Source organism: Schistocerca piceifrons, chromosome 3 (genome assembly GCF_021461385.2).
Source record: "Schistocerca piceifrons isolate TAMUIC-IGC-003096 chromosome 3, iqSchPice1.1, whole genome shotgun sequence".
NCBI classification, from domain to species: domain Eukaryota; kingdom Metazoa; phylum Arthropoda; class Insecta; order Orthoptera; family Acrididae; genus Schistocerca; species Schistocerca piceifrons.
The window spans coordinates 770795992-770817000 of record NC_060140.1 but is presented as its reverse complement, the minus strand read 5'-3'; the positions used below and the strand labels follow the sequence as shown (position 1 = coordinate 770817000).

Below are 21009 nucleotides of genomic sequence, written 5' to 3'. Positions count from 1 at the left end.
CAGACACTTCATGTTATGTGGCTGTCTTGGCCAGCAAAGCATGGCTTCAAAGCCATTTGACTTCTTTCTATGATCCCACTATTATTTGTAAACCATTGTGAATAAAGAAATGGAAGAGCATTTCAAATAAGCCTCTCCTACTAAAACTTCCTTCACTACAATTTGTTTTCTCAGGGCTCTCCACCAGAGCTCTCAGTGTTGACTGGGTGTTAGTACTCCCTTTACACTGTGAGTTGAGCCGAAATAGATGTTCAACCAAATAAGTTCTGCTTTCCTGAGTAAGCCTCACTAAACTGGGGTGCCCCTGAAACCCAGAGGCAGTCCACGAGAGACTGTTTTGCCCCAACAGCCATACAACCCATCACACCAGAGCTCACTTCGATATCGAGGGTACTTTTATAGGTTTTTAGAATTCTTCCAACCAGAGCACTTAAGACAAGATCCCTGCTCTCAGAAAAACACAATGTTCCACTCCTGGGCTGCACAGTGGTTGATGAAACACTCACAGAGCTTACAGTAAATGAGGACTGGCAGCACTGGACAACCCACAGCTTGGGAACCCTAAATTCTCTATAACTGAACACTCTAACGGTTCGACCTCTGTGATGAGTGTATATGACAGTCAGACATTACTGAACATGGAAAACCAGGATGGAATAATGACAACACTATGAAACGGATAGATTGCTACACACCGTATAGAGGAGATGTTGCGTTGCTGACAGGCACCACAAAAAGACTGCTATACATGTGGGTTTCGGACAAGAAGCAATCTGGGTGGTGGGGAGGGGGAGAGATAGTAGGGTAGGGGTAGGTGTGGGTGTAGTGCTACTTGTGCTCTCCCCAAACCATCCATCTGACTTACCCTACCCTGACCCCTGAATGGTTCCAAAAGCAGCACTACACCCTCCCCCATGCCTACCCTGCTATCTCCCTTAAATCAACCAGGTAGACAGCCTCTCCCATCACACGCAACAGCTTGCAGTCCAGCCTCAGCAGCCAGAGACAGTGGTCATTTTTGTGCGAGTTGTGTGTGTGAATATGTGTGTATGTTTTCTACATTAGAAGAAGGTGTTTTGGTCAGAAGCTCACAAGTATAGCAGACTTTTTGATGTGGCTATCTGTGACTGAACATCTCCTCTATATGGTGAATCTATCTTTTTCGCATGTTATAGTCAGAGATTAGACTTTCACTACAGAGAGGGAAATATTACTACTTACGCTGGTGGCCTTATGTTTGTCAATCACAACAGAAGAATTGTGAGCCTCATTGGGGGCCTCATGGCAACAACTGATTGTTGTACCAGTGAAATTAGATGTCAAATTGTCATGGTCACAGAGGCAGTCAAAAAGCATATCTAGTGTCTATTAGATAAATATTGGTCCAGTTGGGAAAAAGGGGTGATGAAACAACTTAGTGAGAGGAAATTTATTCTGAAAAATACCCTACACATATAATAATAAGGTAGGTAACAAAAGTAGATGTAAGTGTCTTCTACATGACAGTGGAAAATGCAGAATAGAAAGAAAATGTAAATGCAAGGAAGAAGACAGCAAGTGAATAATAAATTAAAGACCACACAGAAATTATTGGCATTGGAGAAAGAAACTGAGATAGAAATAAATGGATTCATAATCAAATCTGAAGAACAATAGTCTAGATGAATATTTTGATCACTTACGGATCTGCCATCACGCGGAATACTATAACCCGAGGGAAAGAAAAATGCACTAACATGTGAGAAAGGTAAGAATAGGAAGTATAGATCATTTGGTGAGATCAGAGGAGCAGTTAGGTAGAAAAACCAGTAAGTAAATGAAAGTACAAACAACAATAACAAATAAAATGTAACTACTGGATGAGAAAAAAGAAAAGTATAATAGGATAGAAGATCCACATGAATGATCAGATAGATTACATACCTGAAATAGTTTATACACATTTGTTGGCTTTGCCAACTCAAATCCAACTATCACCTTTCCATCAAACCTATACTTCTGGCTATACTACAGATCAGTCTGTCACCACAAGCTACATTTAAAAAAATAATACAGACAGTGTTCCGTTCTCTTCCTGTTTGCACATGTATGTCACACAACACAATTATGTTGCGGAACGAATCCGACTGGAGAACTGATGGGATCCAGTCAACTAAATACTGAGATAGGTAATGTTTTTATGGTAGCAAGATAATGAGATCTGGGAGGAGAAGGATGGGAATCAGGTTTAACGTTAGCAAGATAACGAGATCTGGGAGGAGAAGGATGGGAATCAGGTTTAACGTTGTCATTAGATACAACTATTTATGGGGCTAGAGTGTGTAGAGTGTGTTTGTGCCCTCCCCCCCCCCCCCCCCCCCCCCCACCATCTAGTGTCAGACTGATATACAGTGTAGTTGGAGGTCTAGGTTGTACTGAAAGGTAGAATATGGTTGGGAATTGGTGAAACCAATGATTGTGAAAACGAAATACTGATTGTGATAACAGATTGATTTGCAGTGCATCTTGATGACTACATTCATGCCACATTTAATACACACTGCCTTATACATAATATTTTTAGCTATGAAACTCTGATGAGTGTTCTGATGGCTAATGTATACAGTACATATATTGTAGACAAACTATGAAAAATGCAAGGATGGTCCACCACTTAAAAGTTTATTGTTATGGGCACTGGGGGTGTTGCTACAGAGGGAGGAAGCTTTTTGTGTAAAGGAACGTAAATGCTTTGTTTGTAGCACTGGATAAAAACAGCAGCTGAGTACCATAGAAGAAGGAGCAGTTGGGTCATTCCACGTCAAACGGATCGTATTAAAAAGTGTCCCCACTCGACCATCTCCAAATCTAATGAAATTTGGTGTGAAGGTTTTATATGGTCTTTGATGCTTATATACCAAATTTCAGTCCAGTATCTTCAGTGGTTGAATTTTTAGGGGCTTTTAAAGAAAGGCTACTCACCTTTGCATCATGTACGAAGGTGCAGATGTGCCACATTTGTTAGGCTTTTTTTAAAGTTCTAGCACACATTTGGTCATTTGCTTTAATATACATCGGCAAATTTTTATACTGAATCACACCATGGCAAAAATTTGGGATTTTTGGCACATTTAAATATAGATTGCCTCTAAAGTGGCAAAAAAATTCGTCGTGCAATTCTTAGCACCAAGGTTTGACTGACAACTGCTACTTTTCAAATGAACCAATCACACCACAACTTCAGAGGGTTATTCCTACCTATCATATCTGTAGGCGGATCAAATTTAATTAACACTGGATGCCTAGAAGAAAAGGTACACATCTGCAAAGTTGGCCAAAACATTCTACGTACAAATTTTACAGTATTTTTGGGGTGCAATATCTCAACTGTGTTTTGTTCAGTCCTATTTTTCTTACCAAAGCTGGAGAGAGCATGCTTTAAGCTTTCAAAGCAGTTGTTGTTTGGTCTTCATTCCAGAGACTGGTTTGATGTAGCCCTCCATGCTACTATATCCTGCACAAGCTTCTTCATCTCCAAGCTCCAAGTATCTACTGCAACCTACATCATCCTGAATCTGTTTGTTTGTTTTGTTTTAGGGTGCAGAAAACAACTGGGGTCATATGCACCCAAGTCAAAACTATAGAACATGAACAGAGAGGAGGGAAACAACTATATGTCAGTCCCAATGGACAGAATAGGAGACAGCTGAAAACAGGCACGTGGAAAAAGGGACATTACAAAAGAACACCATACAAAAATGGAGGTCCAAAACTAAAAAATGAAATGGCCTTCACCATACTGCTTCGGCAGATAAAAAGTAAAACACAGTCGACAGCCCACGTCATTCACTAAAACAGCTGATAAATCAGACGGCAAACCCAAGTTGGAACGTAAATTGTTACAAAAAAAATGGGCATTCCAGCACAAAGTGGCAGACAGTTATAATTTGGGCGTAATGAGTACAAAGTGGCAGGGTAGCACCACTGAGCAAATGATGAAGGCTAAAAAGGCAGTGCCCAATATGCAGCCGAGTTAAAATAATCTCCTCCTGGCAGGAAGCCCGAAAGGAGGTTGTCCAAGGCGCCGGGAGAGGCTTAATGAGCCGAAGCTTATTCCCGTGAATGGAGAATCATTGGCAATGCCAAAGGGACACCACCTCCTGACAGACGGCAATGCACAGGTCATCAGAGGGAATACAGGTACTCGCAGGTTGAGGTACAAGGACTGCAGCCTTGGCAGCAGCGTCAACTGCCCTGTTTCCTGGCAGACCGACATGACCAGGGACCCCCAGAAACGTGACATTGGCTTTACCAAGAGTGAGCAACTGACAGTTTTCTTGGACCCGTTGCACTAAGGGACGAGCAGTGTACAGCGCACAGAGACTTTGGAAGGCAATGAGTGAGTCTTAGCACAGGACACAATTGGGAAGGCTGTGTCATCAGATGTACTCTGTGGCCTGATACAAGCTGAAAAGCTCGGCTGTAAATACTAAGGAATGTGCTGGAAGCCAATAGAAAGACACAGGTGCCAATGACGAAGGCACACCTGACCCCACGGTCAGTCTGAGAGCCATCAGTGCATGCGAAGGTACTATTGTGAAGTTCCATGCAAAGGTTGTGAAACTGAAGGCGACAGACCAATGCTGGAGTAGTGTCCTGGGAAGCAAATGAAGGCCAAAGTTAACGTGGGCTGATTTACAAAGCCAAAGTGGTGGAGGGTTCAACCCATAGGGAAGGTTGCAGGTAGCGTGAAGTTAATCTGCCGTAGCAAGTGGCGAAAGCAGACTCCAGGAGATAACAGAGAAGAAGGACGAGCCCCATACCACGATCAAAGGAATCATCAAAGAAGGAGGCATAGGAGGGGTGGCCATACATGGCAGACAAATGGCATGCATACCTGCTGAAGAGAAAGTCACGGCGGTAGGATAGTGGTAGTTCAGCAGCTTCATCATACAAACTCTCAACCGGGCTGGTGTAAAAGGCGCGCGTGGCCAAACGGAGGCCATGATGATGGATAGTGCTGAGATGGCGTACAAGGGATGGGCATGCAGATATATAAACAAAGCACCCATAGTCGAGTTTCGAACGGACAAGGACAAGGGACCATTACAAACGGAGGAGGGTGGTTCGATCGGCACACCGGGAAGTACCATTGAGGACACGTAAGACACTGAGGGACATCGTACAGTGGGTTGCCAGGTAAGACACGTGGGAGGACCAAGAGAGTTTCCTATTGAGCTTGAGCCCCAGGAATTTCGTAGTGTCAATGAATGGAAGGGCAACACACCCAAGATCGAGAGATGGTGGGAGAAACCATTTGTGCTGCCAGAAATTCATACAGACGGTTCTGTCAGGGGAAAAGCGGAAGCCGTTGTCGATGCTCCAGGAGCGAAGACGATCCAGACAGCACTGAAGAAGCCGCTCAGTGAGACAGGTCTGTGGAGAACTGCAATAGATGGCAAAATCATCGACAAAAAGGGAGCCGGAGATACCTGGTGGGAGACAGGCCATTAGAGGGTCAATGGCAATAGCAAAGAGGACTACGCACAGGACGGAACCCTGAGGCACACCATCTTCCTGCATAAAGGTGTCTGACAAGGCAGAACCCACATGTACCTTGAAAACTCGGTCTTGTAAATGCCCAAAGAAAACAGGGCACGTGCCCATGGAAGCCACACATGTAAAGAGTATGAGGATACCAGTTCTCCAGCAGGTGTCGTAAGCCTTCTCCAACTCGAAAAACACGGACACAGTATGGGATTTCCGCTGAAAACCATTCATGACATGGGTGGACAAAGTAACGAGATGGTCAACTGCAGAATGCCATGCTCGAAATCCATACCGTGCATTCATTAGTAAGTGGCGAGACTAGAGCTGCCACCCCAGCCAGGCATGAATTGTACGTTTCATCATGCAGCTAGTAAGAGAGATGGGGTGGTTGCTAGAAGGAAGGTTTTTGTCCTTACCGGACTTAGGTATGGGTACGACGGTGGCTTCACGTCAGTGTCCAGGAAATGTGCCTCAGCCCACGTTGTACGTGTTAAGCAGGAAGTGCTTGCCTGCATGAGAGAGGTGCTGCACCATCTGAATGCGGATGGTGTCTGGCCCTGGGGTGGAGGATCATCTGAATCTGCTTAGTGTATTCATTTCTTGCTCTCCCTTTACAGTTTTTACCCTCCATGCTGCCCTCCAATACTAAATTGGTGATTCCTTGATGCCTCAGAACATGTCCTACCAACCGATTCCTCTTCCTAGTCAAATTGTGCCACAAATTCCTCTTCTCCCCAATTCTATTCAGTACCTCCCCATTAGTTACGTGATCTACCCATCTAATCTTCAGCATTCTTCTGTAGCACCACATTTCGACATCTTCTATTCTCTTCTTGTCTAAACTAGTTATCGTTCATGTTTCACTTCCATACATGGCTACACTACATACAAATACTTTCAGAAATGACTTTCTGACACTTAAATCTATACTCAATGTTAACAAATTTATCTTCTTCAGAAACGCTTTCCACCTCATTTAATTCAACTTTATTCCATTATCTTTTAAGTTCATCTCATGTCCACCTTTCAAGACACTGTCCATTCTGCTCAACTGGTCATCCAGGTCCTTTGCATGCCACCTTCAGGATTTAAAAGAGAGTATTCCACTCAACATTGTCAAAAAGCCTTCTCTAAGTCTACAAATGCTGGAAATGTAGGTTTGCCTTTCCTTAATCTATCTTCTAAGATAAGTTGTAGGGTCAGTATAGCCTCACGTGTTCCAATATTTCTACTAAATCCAAACTGATCTTCCCCGAGGTCGACTTCTACCACTTTTTCCATTCGTCTGTAAAGAATTCGCGTTTGTATTTTGCAGCCGTGACTTATTAAACTGATGGTTCGGTAATTCTCGCATCTGTCAACCACTGCTTTCTTTGGGATTGGAATTATTATATTCTTCTTGAAGTCTGATGGTATTTCGCCTGTCTCATACATCTTGCTCACCAGATGGTAGAGTTTTATCAGGGCTGGCACTCTCAGGCTAACAGTAGTTCTAATGGAATGTTGTCTACTCCTGGGGCCTTGTTTTGACTTAGGTCTTTCAGTGCTCTGTCAAACTCTTCATGCTGTATCAATCTCACGTTTCATCTTCATCTACATTCTCTTCCATTTCCATAATATCACCCTAAAGTACATGGTCCTCGTATAGACCATCTATATACTCCTTCCATCTTTCTGCTTTCCCTTCTTTGCTTAGAACCGGTTTTCCATCTGAGCTCTTGATATTTATGCTAGTGGTTATCTTTTGTCCAAAGGTCTCTTTAATATTCCTGTAGGCAGTACCTATCTTACCCCTAGTGATATATGCTTTTACATCATTAGATTTGTCCTCTAGCCGTCCCTGCTTAGCCATTTTTCACTTGCTGTCAATCTCATTTTTGAGACATTTGTATTCCTTTTTGCTTACTTCATTTTTATATTTTTCTCCTTTCATCAGTTAAGTTCAATATCTCTTCTGTTACCTTAGGATTTCTACTAGCCCTCATCTTTTTCGTACTTGATCCTTGATGCCTTTACTATTTCATCTCTCAAAGTTACCCATTCTTCTTCTACTGTATTTCTTTCCCCCATTCTTGTAAATTGTTCCCTAATTTTCTCTCTGAGACTGTCTACAGCCTCTGGTTCTTTCAGTTTATCCAGATCCCATCTTTTTAAATTCCTGCCTTTTTGCAATTTCTTCAGTTTTAATCTACAGTTCATAACCAATACATTGTGGTCAGAGTCCACATCTGCCCCTGGAGATGTCTTACAATTTAAAACCTGGTTCCTAAATCTCAGTCTTACCAATATATAACCTATCTGAAACATGTTGGTGTGTCCAAGCCTCTGCAACATATACAAACTTTTTTCATGGTTTTTAAACCAAGTATTAGCTATGACTAAGTTATGCTCTTTGCAAAATTCTACCAGGCAGCTTCCTCTTTCATTCCTTATCCCCATTCCATATTCGCCTGCAACTTTTCCTTCTCTTCCTTTTCCTACTATCGAATTCCAGTCACCCATGACTATTAAATTTTCGTCTCCCTTCACTATCTGAATAATTTCTTTTATCTCATCATACATTTCCTCAATTTCTTTGTCATCTGCAGAGCTAGTTGGCATATAAACTTGTACAACTGTAGTAGGCGTGGGCTTCGCGTCTATCTTGGCTACAATAATGCATTCACTATGCTGTTAGTAGTAGCTTACCCACAATCCTATTTTTTTATTAATTACTAAACCTACTCCCGCACTTCCCTTACTTGATTTTGTATTTATAACCTTGTATTCTCCTGGCCAGAAGTCTTGTTTCTCCTGCCACTTAACTTCACTAATTCCCACCATATCAAACTGTAACCTATCCATTTCACTTTTTAAATTTTCTAACCTACCTACCCGATTAAGGGATCCAACATTCCTCGCAACCCATAGAATGCCAGTTTTCTTTCTCCTGATAATGACGTCGTTCTGAGTAGTCCCCGCCCGGAGATCCAAATGGGGGACTATTTTACCTCTGGAATATTCTACTCAAAGATATATTGTTTAATTTCTGGACCTTGCATATTGATGAGTAAGAATACCTATTCAAAAATTGGGAAAATGGATTATTGGTAAATACAGAAAATTAATAAAATCTGAAGTTGTAAATCAAAAAATGTGTAATTGTAGTGTCATTTAATGGTGTAATATTTGCCTGCAGTTTGGGGAATGTGACTGTGTTAGTAAGTGTTTTTACATTATTTTACAATATAGAATATAAATATAATAAAAAAACCTCAGAAAATGCTCTTAAGATCATAAAATCTAGATGATCATAATGGAAAGTTATGTTGTTTAGCATGTTTTAACCCTACAATGCATGGTGATGCATATATGCACTGTCACTGTTTCCATCGACATTATAAAGCAGCAATAGTTTTTTAAGCCTCTATCCTCGCAGCAGTGATATATTGCTGAAATACCACTTTCAATTGTTGCTTTCATTATTGGCAGTTTTCAATGTATCAGTCTTCTGTGAGGTGTACTCTTTGGTGTTGACCTTATACAGACTTAGTGTTGAGTACTGAGTGTTTGAATAATCAACAATCATTGTTGCAGTAGAAGGTAAGCACTAAAACAATATGTCTTGATGGCCTAATCTGTATATTTTATATACAAACAAGACTGAATCTTCCATGTTTCAAACCTGGATATTCATAAGCTTTCAAAGTTGCTAGTTATAGGTTAATAAACTATTGTATAAAATTAACCAAGAGACCCCTTCACCCAGCTACTTTGGTGGATCAGATAGAGCTGATTGTCATAAGTCATTACCATTCACTGATGACAAAAGTCAACTACAACTAGTTAAGGAAATGTCTCCGATGGACAAGGAGCTTCTACGACATAGGTTTGAGCTTGATTTTACTGAAGATATCCAAATTTGTCCATAATACCATAATGTGTTGTTGTTGACAAAATTTCAGTCCCTGCAAAAGACTTACTGCAACCCATTTGGTACAGAAAAACATTAACCAAGAAGGCTCTAAGAGCAGTGACCGCTGCAATGTCTGATAGGTTGATGTTACTGACTAATGTTTTTAAACATGGTCAGAAAATTTGTACCAAATGTAGACATGAAGTGGCCCAAAAAGAATCATCCCACCAGCATAAGCAAGAATTATCATTCACTGAAGATATGGATGTTGTTGATGCTTGCTTTACTGCTAATACTTCAGTACTATCACTTGGAGAGTCACTATTAAAGGTTCAACAGGCCAGGAAAAAAGATTCAATGAGATAGTACATAAAGCACAAAGTTCTGAAAGCCCAAAGTAGCATTACTAAGGTAATTACCACAGCTGCTGGTGTAGGCCAAGTAGCTATTGCTCAAATACAAACGGAATTGTGCCAAAAATTTAAAGATGTAGATATCTTAAATGAAGAACTTAAGTTTAAGGCTTCAAGAAATTGCAGTAAAGTTCAAATTTTGACCCTAGCCCCAAATAGCTGGACTAATGAAAAACTGGCTCTAAAGAATTTGCTGTTTTGACTAAAATGGAGAAGAAGTCTAGGAAACTAAAGATACAAGATGGGATTTTGGCAATAAGTGCAAACTGAAAAGGGAAAAAGCTCAACGATGAAGTAAAACAAAATGTCTTCACTTTTTTTGGAGATTTTTCTTGTTTATGTTCAGGCTAAAAGGTTTGTGATGCAGTAAAAATAAATGGGAAAAAGATTCAGAAGGTGAAATGTATGCTCCTTTGAAACCTGAAAGAAATGTTCATTGCTTATTGTAAGCCATATGGAAATCAACTGAGCTTCTCAAAATTTTGTGAGTTCAGGCTGAAATGGTGTACTACAGTTGGTGCTTCTGGTACACATTCAATATGTGTATGTGCAGTTCATCAAAATGTCAAAGTAATGTTGGCTTCAGAACCATCCATTCAAGATTACTATAAGGTTTTGAAAAAAACTGTATGCAGTTTGAAATCAAAAGACTGTGAAATGCAATGTTGTGAGGAATGTCCAGGAAATACACAACTAGAAGCTTTTCTCGGAGACACTTTTGAAGACTATGACCCTGAAGAAACAATTTAACACTAACAACAGATCCATACGACAGACATGCATTGGAGACATGTCAGAGAACTGTTGAAGATGTCATGGGCACACTGATTTTGAAAATTACCGGTTTAAGACGCCATCACTTTGTGACAAAACACTAAGGTGTAAAGTAAGCAGCTAAAAAGAAATCTTGCAGAAAATGAATTAATTATATTGACGTATTTTGCTGAGAATTATTCATTTGTTGTTGAAGATGCTGTGCAAGGATTTCATTGGGCGAAGGTCACGTTACATCCATTTGTTACCTAATTTGGTGGAAAGGAAAGTCAGAGTATTAGCATTTGTTTGATTACAGGCTGTCTCCAATATGATACCATTGCTGTCCATGCCTTTCAAATGAAGTTAATAGCATATTTCACATGAACAAGATGTCCTCATCAACTTTATGCACCCACATGGTTCTGCTCCTTTCTTCCATTGGCCAGCTGCGTAAGACACCTGCTGGATTCCTGTGTGACCTATTTTTGTGACTTCAGAAGCACAATCACAGTCATCATCAGGGAGATAATACAATTTTTCTCAATCTGCCTTTACAAAATCGTGTAACTATTTAACAAAAAATGGAACTCAGTCTTTAGTGTTTCTGTTTTGCAAATCTGCTGTGTTGTGTATTAGATTTGATTTGTTGTTGTTGTGGTCTTCAGTCCTGAGACTGGTTTGATGCAGCTCTACATGCTACTCTATCCTGTGCAAGTTGCTTTATCTCCCAGTACGTACTACATCCTACATCCTTCTGAATCTGCTTAATGTATTCATCTCTTGGCCTCCCTCTATGATTTTTACCCTCCACACTGCCCTCCAATACTAAATTTGTGATCCTTTGATGCCTCAGATCATGTCCTACCAACCGATCCCTTCTTCTAGTCAAGTTGTGCCAGAAAATCCTCTTCTCCCGAATTCTATTCAATACCTCCTCATTAGTTATGTGACTGACCCATCTAATCTTCAGCATTCTTCTGTAGCACCACATTTCGACAGTTCTATTCTCTTTTTGTCTAAACTATATATCGTCCACGTTTCACTTCCATACATGGCTACACTCCATACAAATACTTTCAGAAACGACTTCCTGACACTTAAATCTATACTCGATGTTAACAAATTTCTCTTCTTCAGAAACGTTTTCCTTGCCATTGCCAGTCTACATTTTATATCCTCTCTACTTCGACCCTCATCAGTTATTTTGCTCCCCAAATAGCTAAACTTTTGCACTACTTTAAGTGTCTCATTTCCTAATCTAATTCCCTCAGCATCACCCGATTTAATTCGACTACATTCCATTATCCTCATTTTACTTTTGTTGATGTTCATCTTGTACCCTCCTTTCAAGACACTGTCCATTCTGTTCAACTGCTCTTCCAAGTCCTTTGCTCTCTCTGACAGAATTACAATGTCATCTGCGATCCTCAGATTTTTTATATCTTCTCCATGGATTTTAACACCTACTCCAAATTTTTGTTTTGTTTCCTTTACTGTTTGCTCAATATACAGATTGAATAACATTGGGGAGAGGCCACAACCCTGTCTCACTCCCTTCCCAACCACTGCTTCCCTTTCATGCCCCTCGACTCTTATAACTGCCATCTGGTTTCTGTACAAATTGTAAATAGCCTTTTGCTCCCTGTATTTTACCCCTGCCACCTTCAGAATTTGAAAGAGAGTATTCCAATCAACATTGTCAAAAGCTTTCTCTAAGTCTACAAATGCTAGAAATGTAGGTTTGACTTTCCTTAATCTAGCTTCTAAGATAAGTTGTTGGGTCAGTATTGCCTCACGTGTTCCAATATTTCTATGAAATCCAAACTGATCTTCCCTGAGGTCGGCTTCTACCACTTTTTCCATTCGTCTGTAAAGAATTCACATTATTAAACTGATGGTTCGGTAATTTTCACATCTATCAACACCTGCTTTCTTTGGGACTGGAATTATTATATTCTTGCTGACGTCTGAGGGTATTTCGTCTGTCTCATACATTTTGCTCAACAGATGGTAGAGTTTTGTCAGGACTGGCTCTCCCAAGGCTGTCAGTAGTTCTAATGGAAAGTTGTCTCCTCCCAGTGCCTTGTTTCGACTTAGGTCTTTCAGTGCTCTGTCAAACTCTTCACGCGGTATCATATCTCCCATTTCATCTTCATCTACAGCCTCTTCCATTTCCATAATATTGCCCTGAAGTACGTTGCCCTTGTATAGACCCTCTATTTACTCCTTCCACCTTTCTGCTTTCCCTTCTTTGCTTAGAACTGGCTTTCCATCTGAGCTCTTGATATTCACGCAAGTGGTTCTCTTTTCTCCAACGGTCTCTCTAATTTTCCTGTAGGCAGTATCTACCTTACCCCTAGTGAGATAAGCCTCTACATCCATACATTTGTCCTCTAGCCTTGCCTGCTTAGCCATTTTTCACTTGCTGTCAATCTCATTTTTGAGACGTTTGTATTCCTTTTTGCCTGCTTCATTTTCTGCATTTTTATATTTTCTTCTGTCATCAGTTAAATTCAATATTTCTTCTGTCACCCAAGGATTTCTACTAGCCCTCGTCTTTTTACCTATTTGATCCTCTGCTGCCTTCACTACTTCATCCCTCAGAGCTACCCATTTTTCTTCTACTGTATTTCTTTCCCCCATTCCTGTCAATTGTCCCCTTATGCTCTCCCTGAAACTCTGTACAACCTCTGGTTTAATCAGTTTATCCAGGTCCCACCTGCTTAAATTCCCACCTTTTTGCACTTTCTTCCATTTTAATCTACAGTTCATAACCAATAGATTGTGGTCAGAGTTCACATCTGCCCCTGGATATGTCTTACAATTTAAAACCTGGTTCCTAAATCTCTGTCTTACCATTATATAATCTATCTGAAACCTGTCAGTATCTCCAGGCTTCTTCCATGTATACAATCTTCTTTTATGATTCTAGAACCAAGTGTTAGCTATGATTAAGTTATGCTCTGCGCAAAATTCTACCAGGCGGCTTCCTCTTTCATTTCTTAGCCCCAATCCATATTCACCTCCTACGTTTCCTTCCCTTCCTTTTCCTACTATCAAATTCCAGTCACCCATGACTATTAAATTTTCGTCTCCCTTCACTATCTGAATAATTTCTTTTATCTCATCATACATTTCTTCAATTTCTTTGTCATCTGCAGAGCTAGTTGGCATATAAACTTGTACTAGTGTAGTAGGCGTGGGCTTCGTGTCTATCTTGGCCACAATAATGCATTCACTATGCTGTTTGTAGTAGCTTACCTGCACTCCTATTTTTTTTATTCATTATTAAACATACTCTTGCATTATCCCTATTTGATTTTGTATTTATAACCCTGTATTCGCCTGACCAAAAGTCTTATTTCTCCTGCCACCGAACTTCACTAATTCCCACTATATCTAACTTTAACCTAGCCATTTCCCTTTTTAAATTTTCTAACCTACCTGCCCAATTAAGGGATCTGACATTCCACGCTCCGATCTGAAGACCACCAGTTTTCTTTCTCCTGATAACGACGTCCTCTTGAGTAGTCCCTGCCCGGAGATCCGAATGGGGGACTATTTTACCTCTGGAATACTTTACCCAAGAGGATGCCATCATCATTTAACAATACAGTAAAGCTGCAAGCCCTCGGGAAAAATTATGGCTGTAGTTTCCTCTTGCTTTCAGCCGTTTGCAGTAACACCACAGTAAGGCCGTTTTGGTTAGTGTTACAAGGCCAGATCAGTCAATCATCCAGACCGTTGCCCCTGCAACTACTAAAAAGGCTGCTGCCCCTTTTTCAGGAACCACACGTTTGTCTGGCCTCTAAATAGATACCCCTCCGTTGTGGTTGCACCTACGGTAAGGTTATCTGTAATGCTGAGGCACGCAAGCCTCCCCACCAACGGCAAGATCTATGGTTCATGAGAAGGGGGGGGGGGGGGGAGAATCTGTTTTATAGCTTATGTTAAATTAATGTTTCGCAATGATTTATAGACTAAAAAAAATACTTGTTGGACTTAATGATCAATATATTTCACTTTTCAATCTTCTTGACATGCTGAAATAATAACTTCTGAAATGTATTCTTACCCATCAATATGCTAGATCCAGAAACATGGCTTTGAAAGCTTAAAGCATGCTCTTTCCAGCTGTAGCAAGAAAAAGAGGATTGAACAAGACACAAATGACATATTGCCTCCCAAAAATACCCTAAAATTTGCACATAGAACAATTTTGCTAACTTTGCAGATGGCATACCCCATGTGAAGTAGGACACGCTTACAATATTTAAAAGTTTAAAATTTGGTACTTTTTATATATGTTTTGAAAAGGGTGGACTTTTTACTGTAGGGCAACAATGGTTTGTGGCCCGTTATTGCTTTCCCTCCGTAGTTCGTAGGCATTTTTATAACGCCATATGTTTTTCAAGTGATGAGAGTGTAAATTATTTGTGATTTTGGACCTTTATTTCAACTAATTGGCAGGTAAGAATTAGCATATCATTATTTATATTACTGTTACATATCCTAATGTATCGCATAAAGAGTATAAAACTGAAGTAGGTAAATTACAGGTTGGGGTGAATAATATAATACAACAGCATGACCTTTCATGTAATTAAGTTTTTATACCAAGAGAGATATTAGAGATAAGTTTATCTTGTTCAGTAATTTACTTTGTAGTGTGAATGTGTAACTAATAACACTACTAAAAATTTCCCAATTTCAACCACTATTGTAGAAAGAAAATTAAATGTGTGCTGTGAGTCACAGTTGTATTAATGTAAGACTAGAAGAAGACAATGGCCCTCAGCAGCAGCAGAAAGACAGAGTAGGAGGAGGGAAAAGTTAAAGAGTGAAGGAAAATATGAAGAATTTAAGAAGTAGTATCTGGAAGAACCTCGAAAAACTCAGCAGAAGCAGAAACAAAAAGTTTCTACATTTGAGTCAATATAAGCAAGGACTGTTATTAGAAGAGTGAAAAATAGCGAGAGAGTTAAAATTTGTAAATCTGTGGTAAGATCTTATGGGACCAAACTGCTCAGGTCTTCGGTCTCTAAGCTTACACACTACTTAAACTAACTTACACTATGGACACCAACACACACACGCCCATGCCCGATGGAGGACTTGAACCTCCAACAGGGGGAGCCGCGCGGACTGTGACAAGACGCCTCAGACCATGCGGTGGAGAGAGTTAGAAAACATAGGCAACATATGGTGTAAGATCAGCAACCTAGTAAAGCAAGTTTGTGTGTGTAGAAGTCACATAATGCTCTGGATAAAGCCATGGTTTGAGTGCTGCAATTGCTTACACTGGCAAGGTACTGTCAACTATATCTGAAAATGTGAAGGTAGTTTCAATCTGGTCACATGGACCTGCCTCACAATTGAAAAACAAATATATTACTGCTTCTGTACCTCAATTTCAATCATTTCATAACGGGGAAATCTACTGGAACTTATTTGCTACATCCCATGGTAAAGGAGCCATAGATGGAATTGGTGCAGTTGTGGAACAGCTAGTGGGGAATGCAGTAAAAAAGTGAAAATTCATAGTAGGTGATGCATCAACTTTCGCTCAGATGGCTGCAAGTACCACAACTATGCGGGTTTTTCATATGTCTATTGATGAAATCCGAGGGATCAATGTGAAGCTTAATCTGGCTCAAATATTTTCTTCAGTACCATCAGTACCAAACATAGATAGTTTTCACTACAAACCTCTCTGCTGTCTCCAAATAATTTTGCTGCTGTGGATCATCATGCTGAAGAAACTATAGAAATTGTGAAAATTGGAGACTGGAACAAAGTAGTATATGACGGTATATTCAATGCCGGAGAAGTATGTGCAGTTTTTGGAAATTCTTACGTAGTCAGTGCAATGGAGTGTGCTGGTCGCTATTCGAAATGGTCCGAAAAACATGATGAAATTATAAAGAAAATTAATCCATTTGATGTTGTCAATGCAAAAGGATATTTCATTTCTCTGACTTAATTGAATATACAGTTCATTTTCCCAGATGTCATGCTCTTATAATTTATCTTAGTGTTTGAAAAGTGAAATGTTAATGTTAAGTTTATCTTATTTGGCACATAATGTCTTATTTTCATTTCCTGTTTGCAGGAAAAAAAGTTTTTCCAACAAGTAGCAGCAACTAATGTGAATCATGTAACATTGAGTCTTGCGCCTTATTCAATATATTACAAAGTTTCACATGGTATAAATATTTTTAGTAATCTGCAACTCTGTCATTTGAATGCCAATCTAATATGCATTTGCTGTGATAAAAACAAGATCCACACTCTTAATAGTTTAGGGACACTTTGGACCTAACATGCACATTAGGAGTAGGATGTCCCAAATTTGTAACATGAGTCACAACACAAATTACATTCTTGTTCTTTATGTTTAATCCTCTTCCCTGCTTAAATAAAGCTTCAAGATCTTTGCCTGAATAACATAATTTATAATAATGATTTACAAAAGAAAATATGGGGTTTATAGATTGATAACAAGTCACCATAATAAAACACCGATTTCAAAATGTAACTTGAGTCACTATGGAATCTCCCAGATGCAAATCTTTTCTTCTAAGCATCCAATGTTAGTTAAATTTGATCCATATATAGACACTATAAGTAGGAATAGTCCTCTTATGTTTCATAGGAAAAGTAGCAGTGGTTGGTAAAACTTTAGCTCTCAGAACAGCACGACAAATTTTTTAGCCACTGTAGAGGCTTATATCTATATTTAGGTGTGGCTAAATCCCAAATTTTTGCCATGGTGTGATTCAACATAAAAAGTTGCCTATGTATGTTAAAGCTAATGACCAAATGTGTGCTAGAACTTTTAAAAAAGCCTAGCACATTTGCATGTGATGTGAAGACGAGTAGCCTCTCTTTAAAAGCCCCTAAAATTCAACCCCTGAAGATAGTGAACTGAAATTTGGTATATAAGCATCAAAGAACATATAGAACCTTCACACCATATTTCATTAAGTGGCTTGTTCCAAGGTAGCCCTTTTTCTCCTAATATACAAACTTTACAAAATCAAAAGTAATTACCTTAAGTTTTAGCTTGAGTTTACTCATAATCCATTGATACAACACTTTAAAGAAGTAGCCAGCAATGACTGCTTTTGCCTATTAACACATTACTACACTCTTTCAACATCCCCAAAGGTTCTCCTCCGTGATGGGATGGGATCAATCTCTCTCTCTCTCTCTCTCTCTCTCTCTGAGTATTTCACCTTCAACCTGCCCTCCTTTTTTCCTTCTTCCATCACTTCTGAACAGCATCTTAAACTCCTCCCACATGATTCTTGTTAATTCCTTCCTGGATCATTCCTCCTCCCAAGTGCACAGTTAAGCAGTGGTTACCATTCCAAATATCCCTATATACCTATCTATGTTCTAAACAAAAATTATTTTTCAGCCTTTAATGTTGAATTTATACTTAATTTTCACACATAGGAACTCTGAGTTATAATAAGCTACATTACTGTATATAATAATCCATGTTTATATTATTGTGCATTGCTAAGTATGCTGCATCACTGTTATTTTTACAACTGACGTCATATTCTCTTAGTATGTATCTTATATTTGCTGATGACACAACTGTACTCCTCAAAGGGGAGAATACAGAGGCTGTGCAAAAAGCTGTGAACTTGGCTACTGATCAACTCAGCAACTGGACAAAAATTAACAGATTAACTATCAACACCAAAAAGACAGCTTCCATGAACTTCCACACAACACAAAATGCAAATTCCTCTCAGCCATCTGTCACTATAAATAACCAGTCAATAGATACCGACACTGTTTTCAAATTCCTAGGTCTGTGGGTTCAAGATAACCTGAAATGGAATATACACACAGGAAAGGTAAATGCCAAAATTTGTACTGGCTGTTATGCATTGAGTGTACTGAAAATATGTGCTAGCCTGAAAACATTAACCAGTGCATACTAAGCTTATATACAAGCCCACCTAAAATATGGTGTAATATTCTGGGGAAATGCTCCAACTGCTCTGAGCACATTCAGAATCCAGAAGAGAGCAATGAGGATTATTACTGGGAGCAAACCCAGGGACTCCTGGAAACCCATCTTCAGAAAGTTGGAAATCCTTACACTGCCTTGCCTGTACATTCTTGAGACTCTAAAATTCTTCAGAAAACACATAGTGCCAACTGACCCCAGAGTCATAAAAAATAATGAAATACATGAAAACAACAGCAGGAAAAACGCAAACCTGCATGTTATACGTACAAACACTCAACTGTGTAAATAGGGAGTTTTCCACATGGGCCTCCAACTGTTCAACAATCTTTCCACTAGTATTAAGTCCATCGAAGACAACATAAAATTTAGCAAAGCCGTGAAGTCATATTTATTGTGTCACTGTTTTTACTCGGTAAATGAATACTTAGAACAGTAATCTTGCTGTTTGTGTTAAATTGAAAACATTGAGCAATATAATACATTAGGATGCTATAGGCTTACGTTAATACATGTTAACAACGTTAAATGATATTTTCCGACATCTGCAACACACTGTGTACCATCAGATCACATGGAATAAATAAATATTATTGAATGTCCTACTTTGTATATTTATTTACTGTAGGATGTTAAGTGACAGAACTGCAATAACGTATGTTCTATATAATATAAATTACGCTAGACATTGCTACAATGTTGCTACCTGTCTTTATTCGGAGAACATGTTGTTTCCCAGATTTTTTTTTTTTTAAAAAGTGTGAAAACGAATGCGTTTTAGCAGAAGCGGCGATTATCAAAAGCCATGGGTTACGCTACATATCAGTTTACCATATAATTACCGAACGAACAGGAGAAAGGGATAGCATTTTCTTTCATTTACAATTGACTTCAATATATGTCATCGCAGTATATGTCTATATTATATTACTTGTAATCCAAATATAGAGTCATCTTACAAGTATCGGCAATGTAAACAACAGGTATCACACTTACCAACATAAACCGTACGCTTAGTATTTGTTGTCATAGCATTGAACTCTTTCACAACACAAAATTACACATTTCAAACTCAGTTTTCAATCATGCAACATACAGTGAACAAAAGTGTATCGGGACATGGGTGACATGTTTCCAACTTTTGAAACTTGAAACTTTTAAACGATACTGACTACTGAACTGGTTTTCTTCAGTATAGTGTATTATTTTACAGATAGTAATATGAAACTGCACTGACTGTTTACAGTATTCGTAAACATTACAGCTTCAACACCCTGCAATCGCCTCTGATTTTACTACTATTGGCGACAATGTATTCGTATGATTGCGTCATAACAAAAGTCGGTCTGTTTAGGTGTCGTGACTGAGTATTGCATATGTATAACAGTAGTCTGCTAATGCATAGAAAATGGATTTGGTTGATAGAGAAATTAAGGAGACTTGGAATATAGATTCCGTCGATGGGCAATTTAGCGACGCAGAGGACGATGTTGGGTAAGCACAACGAAAACAGCGTAAACAGTACTTTGAAAGTTTTACTTATTTGTGTTTCTTTATTATTGTTATTATTTTAAAGCTATCCGACACCTAGAGGCAAACCACTGGTCAAATCACAGCTTGTGACAGGTCTGCAAAACCTCGAAATTAATGATGGAAGTGGAAGTGATGGATATGAAGCCGAAGATGATAATGGAGACTATCTGGATGAAATGTACGATTGGCCACAAAAAGCACCAGGTAAATTTAGATCCCAGTTGTTTTTAGATGAATTTTCCTAAAGTAATGTATATTGTAAGCCAATTATTTGTAAATACTTAACGGGCATGTTGCCTTGCGTTGTCACGTGTACAGACTCGTGTGGTGGCCGTTTAAATCCAGATATTATCTCTAGCTGGTAAACGTCTGGACGAAATCATTTTGATACTCCATGAAGCATTGAAGCAGAGCTCTAATTGCTTTGCAAACTGTTCTGCATGACAGTTCTGTCAATTAATAAGAATATTTGAGCTGCTAAGTGAAATAACCCGCGATTTTTTGCCCTTTTTCCCCTCGCCTTATTATGCTTCCTTACAGTGTGTTCAGGTCACCCTTTCAATTTGAATGAAAGCGGCAAACCTGAGTAAGATATTGGAGTCGATGATCATCTTTGTAATACGGTTCTTAATGTTAGTCAATTAGTGATTATCCAACTGTATTGTAACGTTTTGTTTCACATTCCTGAGTTTTTAGTTCTTGGTGGAATCAGTACATCATTTCCCCATCTACATTTTGATTTCATAACCCACTTCTGTGTGGCTTGAAAGCTACATAGTGTACTAGTATAGCATTTCCACCCCACTCTTCTCATTCATTTGATGATAGTTTGTTAGAAAAATAATTGCCATACCTCAGTATAAGCCAAATTTCTCTGATTTTACATTTGTAAG

At 39.2% G+C, this 21009-nt stretch overlaps 2 protein-coding genes across 2 annotated transcripts in view; one reads left to right on the top strand and one right to left on the bottom strand.

Annotated features, from left to right (window-relative positions):
• LOC124788011 (peptidyl-prolyl cis-trans isomerase E) overlaps nt 1–19723 on the bottom strand; it is a 72222-nt gene extending 52499 nt beyond the window's left edge. The window contains exon 1 of the mRNA XM_047255057.1: nt 19580–19723. Within this exon, the coding sequence (XP_047111013.1) occupies nt 19580–19613 (34 nt within the window). The 5' untranslated portion in view covers nt 19614–19723. The remainder of the gene's footprint in view (nt 1–19579) is intronic.
• A 191-nt stretch (nt 19724–19914) lies between these two features.
• The window catches only part of LOC124788010 (serine/threonine-protein kinase RIO1), a 125819-nt gene continuing 124724 nt past the window's right edge, over nt 19915–21009 (top strand). The window contains exons 1-2 of the mRNA XM_047255056.1: nt 19915–20077; nt 20160–20320. Of these exons, the coding sequence (XP_047111012.1) occupies nt 19992–20077; nt 20160–20320 (247 nt within the window). The 5' untranslated portion in view covers nt 19915–19991. The remainder of the gene's footprint in view (nt 20078–20159; nt 20321–21009) is intronic.